This window comes from Eubalaena glacialis, chromosome 1 (genome assembly GCF_028564815.1).
Source record: "Eubalaena glacialis isolate mEubGla1 chromosome 1, mEubGla1.1.hap2.+ XY, whole genome shotgun sequence".
Lineage (NCBI taxonomy): Eukaryota > Metazoa > Chordata > Mammalia > Artiodactyla > Balaenidae > Eubalaena > Eubalaena glacialis.
This window is the reverse complement of record NC_083716.1, coordinates 50,005,015-50,013,383: the sequence shown is the minus strand read 5'-3', so window position 1 is coordinate 50,013,383 and position 8,369 is coordinate 50,005,015. Positions and strand designations below refer to the sequence as shown.

General features: G+C 53.6%; 1 protein-coding gene across 1 annotated transcript in view; it reads right to left on the bottom strand.

The window, feature by feature from the left end:
- Positions 1–538: 538 nt before the first annotated feature.
- Positions 539–8,369, bottom strand: part of ANTXRL (ANTXR like) — a 44,975-nt gene continuing 37,144 nt past the window's right edge. The window contains exons 14-17 of the mRNA XM_061190167.1: positions 7,421–7,504; positions 6,731–6,876; positions 2,837–2,978; positions 539–766 (exon numbers count right to left, since the gene is read on the bottom strand). Of these exons, the coding sequence (XP_061046150.1) occupies positions 539–766; positions 2,837–2,978; positions 6,731–6,876; positions 7,421–7,504 (600 nt within the window). The remainder of the gene's footprint in view (positions 767–2,836; positions 2,979–6,730; positions 6,877–7,420; positions 7,505–8,369) is intronic.

Genomic DNA, 8,369 nt, shown 5'->3' with positions numbered 1-8,369 from the left:
TCTAAAATTCCCCTGGGCCTAGGAACCGGTTGGTTTACCTGGAAAGAGCAGATGCATTTCTGGAAGATGCACTTCCAGCTGGTGAACTGTAGAGGGCCTCGTCTCTTTCTGAGACACGTTCGCAATGGAGGTAGCCAAAAAATGGAAACCAGGAGCACGGAGTGAAGGAGGTGAGAAATTCAAGTACTTCTCTCTGCGTCAGATTAGGGAAGGAGACACAGGATAGTATTCATGTTTCAAAGATGTTTTGGGCTTTGTTCAAAGAGCAGAATTTGACTAAAACCCCACGCGTCCCAGCCCTTGGTGACAGATGAAGACCAGGCTTTGGGGAGTGGGACTCATCATGTCTACATCCACAGGATGCCGGGGTGCTTTGTCCTGGCAGGAGCAGTACAGATACGTCTCACCAGGTAACAAACTCTGATCAGCAACAAATTCCAACACCTTTTGACTGTAAACCAAGTCTCAGTATATATGTCTAATTCAGCAAACAAAGGGCTCTTAACAATCTTGGGTTCTTGGTGCTTTAGAGGTTGGGCTACGGGGGCTGGAGTGACAAAGTGGCTCCGCAGCGTGGCCGGGCAGGGGGAGAGACGAGCGGCTGCATCCTGGAGGGAAGCCTGGAGCACACGGGCGGGGGGCATTGGCACCGTGGGCAGCAACTGTTGACGGAGAAGCACTCCCGGCTGGGCTGAAGGCAGACCTTAGGGCTGCAGTGCAATTGCCCACAGTGGGGCTTCATTAGGGCGAAGTTGAGGCACTTCCCCTGCAGGGGACAGAAGAGAGAGAAGGTCACTAGAAGCCACTGGAATTGGGAGCAGAAGGTTGCGGTTTCCCTGGCCTCTGGGGCCTGCCGAGCTCCTTCTCTGTCTCAAGCCCACCCTTCTCCTGCTGCCCAGAGTTCCCTGATGCCCCTGCTGGGTCTGTCTGGGCCTGTTGGTCCCTATAGGTGCTCCACGTGGTGTGCAGACTTCAGGCTTCCGTGAGCCTGCCATTCACGCGTGAAGTATTACCTTGAGTGCCTGTGAGTGACAAAGGCCACTGAACGCTGCCTGCGCCTCCTGAGGCTGTCATTTTCATCACCCTAGGTTTTAAAATCCTTAGTAACCCTTTAGAATGATCGTGGTTTTCCCTGGTAATGTAGCCACATTAGGAAAAGAGAACACCTAACCCCCCTTGAATTTGAAAGAATGTTCTTAACAAATCTTTGACACCTTGAGCCTGACCTTGTCCTCTTCCATACCCACAGGGATGTCTGATCCAATGAAACTTTCAGGAAATACACCCTGCTTTGGGACCTGCACCCCTCGGCGCAGAGCAGAACCAGACCCAGAAATGGGAAGGGATTTCTCACTCTGACTTTCCCCGGCATGACAAGCCTGAGATAGTTTGGTAAACGTCACTTTCTAGCAACTTTCTATGTAAAATCACCTTAGGCTTCAATAAGTTAATATTTTCTCTTTTACAGATAAACATTTTTACTTTTCCTGATTATAAAAGTAGTACCTGCCCATTATAGAGAACGTAAGCAACACAGGAAAATATTCACGAGGAAATACATGCTTCTTTTCCAACCACCCACGATAACCACTATGAAGAGGATCCTGAACTCTCTGCAGACAGCAACTGCTTTGATCATTTATCAGCAATTCCCCTTTTCTGATCTCCACTCCCAGCTGGCCGTTCTCCCTTCCAGATGCGTGGCCCAGGCTTGCCCTCTCCTGCCACCTTCCTGCGGGTCCTGTGTCGTCCAAGCTCACCCCTGCCTCCTACTCTGCAGGCCTCTTCAGCCTCTAGGTCCCCAGGCCCAGCCTCGGGGCCCACTCTGCCCGAACCCTGTCCTGAGCCACGAGTGTCTCCGGCTGCCCATCCGTGATCTGCACCCACTGCCTGTCCAGGCCCTCAGCTCCCTTCCTAGGCCAACTCAAGTGTCTCCTCTCCACTGGTCACCTGGCCCTTCCCCTCCTCCCCTCCCCCCCCAATCCAGGCCTCACGGAATCAACTTCCTCTGGCTTCCTCTTCCTCAACTCACACCTTCAGCTGTGCTTCCTCACTGTCTGGGAATCCAGCCCCAGTGCCCAGCCTGGCCCACCAGGCCACCCAACCGCCGGCTCCTGGCCCATTGCCAACACTGCCCGCACGCACCCAAAGTGTCCCTGTGTCTCAGCTGCACCCTCCGTGCTTCTCAGCTGCACCCTCCGTGCTCCTCTGCTCCAGGGTTGTCCTCCCCGCCTCTCTGTTTCCCATATCCAGACTACCCATCCTCTGAGGCCGCCTCTGCCCTCCCGCAAGCCAGTCTGGGAGCGCCTGGGCCACACAGCCCCCAGGGCACTGGAGCTGGTTCCCTCTTCTCTCAAGCCCACCAGCAGGGTCTCCCTCACTGGCAGGACCTTCACCCTTCCTGCCCTAGGACTGCACCCCAAATTCCTTAACTACTCTTAACAGTTCATTTACTCAGGTGAATTTTTAGAATCATTTTGATCAAATTCCCTAAAAATATTCATTACAATTTTCACTAAAGCAGCATTAAGCCCATGAATTCTTTTGGGAAAAGCTGACATTGTGGTCTAGGTTTTTGTATTTTCAAGTCTTCTTTTATAGCGAAGAGTAAAGTTTTGTGGTTTCTTTTTATTACACGTCAGCACACATTGTCACACCTGTGCGTGGGTAAGTTCTTTTATTGCTACTGTGAATAGACTGGGATCTTCTATTTTTATTTCTAATCTCCTTTATTTCTGCTTATTTACTCCAGAATGTGAACAGACCGTTCTAGACCTAGTGTCTACCATCTGCTGTGGGATCCCTTTGATTTCCTCAAAGCACGACTGCAGGGCACCTGTGCTGAGGCCTGGCTCCTCTCCGTCAGCCGCAGCCCGTCACGGGGAGCTGCAGGGGGGACGTGTACATGGGCTGAGGGAGAGGAGCGAGTGGCTCCAGGTGGTGGTGGAGGCCCCTGGGTAGTGGCAGAGTCCCTGAGTCTGTTGTGTGATCATAAGGGGGTGAGGGAGGTGACTAGGGGCTGAGGGGGGTCTCCCTCCCCTCTGGTTTTCTATTAATGAAGAGATCTAAGCCAGTGACCAATTACTTTTTACATCAACTCAGCGACTCCACAGTGAAGGGATGTTTAAGAGATTGGCAAATGGTTGATTGAACCTTAATCTCCAGTGCTTTGGAGGTTTGGTTCCATTCCTGGATTTCCTGCTTATTACAGAGGGAAGTGTGTGTGCACGTGTACGTGTGAGCGTTTGTATGTGTGAATGTGTGTGAGAGAGTCTGTGTGTGTGTGAGGAGTAGGGGGTGAGGGTTGTCGAGGATGGAGGAGCAGCCTGCCATCACTGTCCCAAAGTTATGATCTGGGACTTTCACAAAGGTCACTGTCTTGAAGGACATCTGTCAACTTGGGACTTCCTGGAGGGCTGAAGTCCTGCCCCAGCTTTATCACACATGCCTTGGTGCTCCCTCTGTGGGTGGGGTCAAAAGATAGGAACTCAGGAGCTCCTTGGCCATGAATGCATCATATGGCCTCTCTGCAGCTCTGATCGTTACCCAGGACAATTGTTTCCAGTAAATATTTATGTGTTCATATTTAGAGGAGGTCTGCAAGCAACACAGTGTGAAAATAAGAAATTAACCTTCATAATTGTTTGCACATCTAACACACTGCACAGAGGAAGGAATTACTTTCCAGTTGTTTCCCTATCACCATGATAGCAGGTTACAGGAGCCGTAGCCTGGACTTGGAAGTGAGCCTCCCTGGGCTCTGTTCACAGCCCTGCTGTACCCCTCCAGAACCCTGTCACATTGAGCCCATCATGAAACATCAGAACCTCGGTTTCTTCAGCTTCAAAATGCAGAGGAGTGATCACCTGGCAGGACAGAGAGGCAGCCAAGCACGGGGTGAGGTCTGGGCCCTGGGCTGTTGGTACTGGCCTTACTGCTTCATGGCTGTGCGGCTGGGCAGGTGACTCAACTGCGCAGGGGTCAGCTTCCTCCCCCGCAGAGTGTTGGGAGGATGAAAAGAGTGAGCCTGTGTAAAGTACTCAGTGTCTGGCGATCCCTACTCTGTATAAACGGCCGCTGTTGGGAGAATGAATGAGATCCTTGTGTAAAGGGCCTTGCATGGTGGTGGCACCCAGGTCACACTCTCTTGGAGACAGTTGTATCACTGTCAGCATCACATTCAGTGAGAAGTGGAAGGTTTCCCATTTATACCCGATTTTCCTGAAGGATCTAGGAGAACTGATTTCCATGAACTGAATGGGCTGTCCTGGAAAAGGCAGGGAAGGAAGAGAATCAGGACCTTGGATGGGGGGCAGGGTTTGGCTCAAGACTAAGAAACTAAACTGAGTCTTGCTGCGTCATTTTGTATATGTGTGTAGGGAGAGATGGTCTGGAAGGGACCATTATTAGAAAACTTCCTCTGGGGATGAGAAGGCGGTGGGGCAGAGAGACACGGTCATTTCACAGAAGGTTACAGTAAACAAGAATGACTGCTTCTGCTACAAAAACAGAGATTTTTGGTAAACTGAGCCTTTGAGAATTTTCTGCATTGTATTGTGCTGAAGTGCAGAAACATCTGGATTCACTGAAACGAGCAGCTGACTGAGGTTTTAGAAGGCAGTAGCTCCTACAAGTTCACCCCCAGACTCCACTGTTCACATCCTGAGCACGTTCACACCCGCAGGCCTGACTGCAATTCCAGTCCAGGCTGAGGAGTTTGGAAACAACCTCCTTGTGCATCGGGAACTGGAAGGAGGAGAGGCTGTGCGCCTGTGCTGCTGGGAACCCCCTCTCCTGCGGCTTCTGTTTTCCAGCACAGCCTGGTGAAGAGGGTCTGGGCAAGGTTCCGTCTGAGCAGAACACGGGGTGGTCTGCAGTGAGCAGACGAAAGGCTTATGTCTGCACATTCAGGGCTGGGGTTGGGGACCGACTCTGGTCTGCAGAGACTGCAGGTCTCAGCTGACACCATGTCTTGGTTCATGATTAACTTTAAGCCTGGGACCAGAGCACTGAGGGCTTCAGGAAAGGAATCAGGACTCACTCCTGCACCTACTGGAATACTGGGGTATCCACAGAAATCCTACAACACTAGGGTCTCCAGGGCTGAGGTTGGGAGGGACAAGGTCAAATGGGATGGGGGCAGAGGAGTGGGAGGGGTCACATCCACCAGGCACAGTTACGGGCTCCCAGCCCCTCTCAGGATGAGCAGGGTTGATTTCAGGCAGCTCTGGCTGCTGCCACTTACTCTCTGGGTGGTCCTGGCAACTCCCTTGACGTGTCAGGCCTCAGTTTTGCCTCCAGCGAGTACACAGGTCACTGTGAGCCACAGACTGCTGGGCGGACTCGAGAGCTGGCATTGAGGGGCCTGGCAGAGCCCTGGGCAGTTATAAGGCCCCCTAATCCATCACTCTGCCACTTCCCCAACCTGAGCTTCGAAGAGTGGCCCTGGGAATGGGACCATTTCAGAGAGGTGCTCAGCGCCCCTGCCCTTACCTCGCTGGGCAGGAAGGCCATACCTGGCATCTTCGCTTTGTCCACCCTCTTGTCTCTTGCCTCCCTCTGCTTCAGCCCTCTGTCTTGCTCTGTCCCTCCTGATCCTGAGTGAGCATCTCTGGGTGGGTGTCTCCACTGTTCAGGGCATAAGGCTGGGGTGGGGCTCCTACGACTATAAAGGGGCTGGCTCTGGGAGAGGCTCCAGGAGAATCAGGTGGAAAATGGAGCTTCTGTGCAATCAAGGCTGGGACTCAGAGCTCGATTCAGACCCAGAACTGGGAGCCCAGCCGCCAAAGGAGCCCTGACGCCACTGTCACCAGACAGTGTCTCTGCTGGGTGTGAGCATGCCTCAGGTATGTCACCAGCAGTGTCCAGAGGCTTTCAGGCCTGTCTAGAGTTTCCAAACGCCCACCTGCCCAGCCACCAAGAGCCAGTGTTTTCCTGATTCAGTGAAGGTGGTGAGCGCAGCCCTCACTATAGACCTTGGGACCACAGCATCCTCTAGGCCTCTGGCCCGGTCTATGCATAGGGTCTGAGTTTGGAATGGCCAGGCAGATGATTTTCAGGCAAACCACTGCCCTCCTTGGGCCCCAGGGGCCTGAGTAAGGCAGTGTCTGGTAGTTTGGGGGTAACCATCACGAGACCATGAGTGCTGACCCAAAAGCAGGGCAGAGCAGTAAGAAAGGTGGGCCCAGACTCAGAATTCAAGTCCAGCTCTGCCCCTCCCAGCCGTTGTAACCTGGGACAAGTCACTTAGCCTCTCTGTGGGTCAGTACCCCCTTGGTAAAGCTGGGATAATAGTCGTATCTACCTGTACAGTTACTGGGAGGATTAAAGCACTGAAAACATGTAAAGTTCTTAGGTTAGCAACTGGCCCACAGAAAGGACTCAATAACATCGGTCATTATTATTAAACAACAAGGATGACAACTAGAACAATTTAGCTTCTCCCCACTGTCACAGGCACTAACACAAGGAGGGCATCTTTACTGCCTGGTAAAACCAGTCATTGCTGGCCAGACAACATTGGGGAGGGCGTGTCACCATGTCCTCCACCATTCCTGGCACCTGAGTGACCAGCCCAGGAGGGTCTCATGGATGGGGTGCAGCCAGCAGTCCCACAGGGTCGGGTGGGCAGTGGGGAGGGACGATGGACGGGAGTCCCATAGGCCTCTCCAGCCCTGTTCACTTAAGATTGGAATTGCTGGGCATTGCTCTGGAGAAGAAAGGTCCTGACATCCTTGAGACGAGGATGCAGGGGAAATGCACGGGCGCCACACTGAGAACCGTCTGGAGGCTCATGAGCTCCAGGTCTCCACGCCTTGGGCGTTCCTCTCGGCAGATGCCCGGAGAGGGCTCTCTGACCCACAGTCCCGGGGGCAACTGTCAAGGGCAAAAGCAAGACCCCAGCCCACGGGGAGCATCCCTGTGCCCTGCTTACCATGTCCATGGGCGGACACCACATCAATGACATCTGGTTGCACCGCTGGACAAAGTCACACAAGGTATCCAGTTTTCCCTGAAAAGCAGATGTGGTTGTGAGGAAGCTACAGGCATAGATGCTGCCTCTAGAGGGGTAGTGTCCCCTCTGACTTGAGATGGCCTGTCAGGGCTCTGTCCCCACCAATTCCCTGAGACAGCACTGCAGCCACCCTTTGGGGCCACCCACCAACATCCAGAAACTTGGGCCCATCCCAAAGGGGAAACCCTGGTGGTGATGGGAACATGAGCCCTCATACTTTTTGGCCTCCCCTGGGCCACTAGGGTCGGGAGGGCTTTGGCTTTTCTCTGGCACCAAGTGACTGTAGTCCAGTACCCATAGCTCATTTCCATGCCTTATGGGTCCAGACCTGTGCATGAACCAGCTACCCTCACCTCCTGCTCCCCAGCCTTGGAGTCATCACTCCTTCCCAAGGGCCTTTCTCACCTCCATTCGTTTCATCCCACCTCCTTGGCACCCACAAGGGACAATCACTGTGGGGCATGACATTTGACATGTCTCCTCTGGCTCCTAGGAAGAGAAAACACCGTCTGCGTCCTTGTCTGGCAGCTCCTCGGTGCAGACAAATGACATCTGTTGCCCCGGCACCTGTCAAGTACTGGCCACTCAGCAAATGTTTGTTGGAGAATCAAGGACAAATGAGCAGGACCCGGCACAGTAAGAGAGTGGCCTCCATGTGAAAAACACACCAACTCCTTTTGGTTTACAAAGATGGCTCTTCTCCAAACATCAACAAACTCTACCCTGTCCCCTTGGTTCCTGGCGGCCACCCTTGCAGGAGAAGCTAGGCGTGAGGCTGTGCCATGTGACGGAGGCTGGCAGGGGTGCGGGCATTAGCAGGTGACAGGTCTGTATTCACCCGACTCTGGCAGATCCAGCCTCCCCCGGCCACACTGCAGCCAGTGTAGACGTCAGCCCGGGCAGTGACCCTGTTTCCCACCAGATCTCAGGCCCAGGTCCCCCTGCCTCGGGACACGGCACCCCTGCTCTAACTACTTCTTATGGGCCCTGGGTTGGGCTTCACCCCGGGTCAGCCCCAGCCTCCTCACCTGACCCTTGGTCCCTGTGCTCACCCGGGCTGTGCCTCCCTCAAAGCTCAATGCCCGGTAAGAGTCCCTCCACCCTGCTCAGCCCCCAGTCCCTAAAGGCCAACCCTGCCAAGACCCTCACCCTGACATGAGCCAGGGATGAAGACCAAGGAAATGGAGCCCAGCATACATCAGAGCCCGGGGAGGGGGACCAGGTCCCTGAAACCTGAGGATCCTTTTCCAAATGCTCGCGCGAGTCCTGGGAAAGACCATCCTACAAACAGTCCTTTGGGAATTGGCAAAAAGCCCATTTATATCAGGAGGGATCATAGCTGTGATAAAGCTCC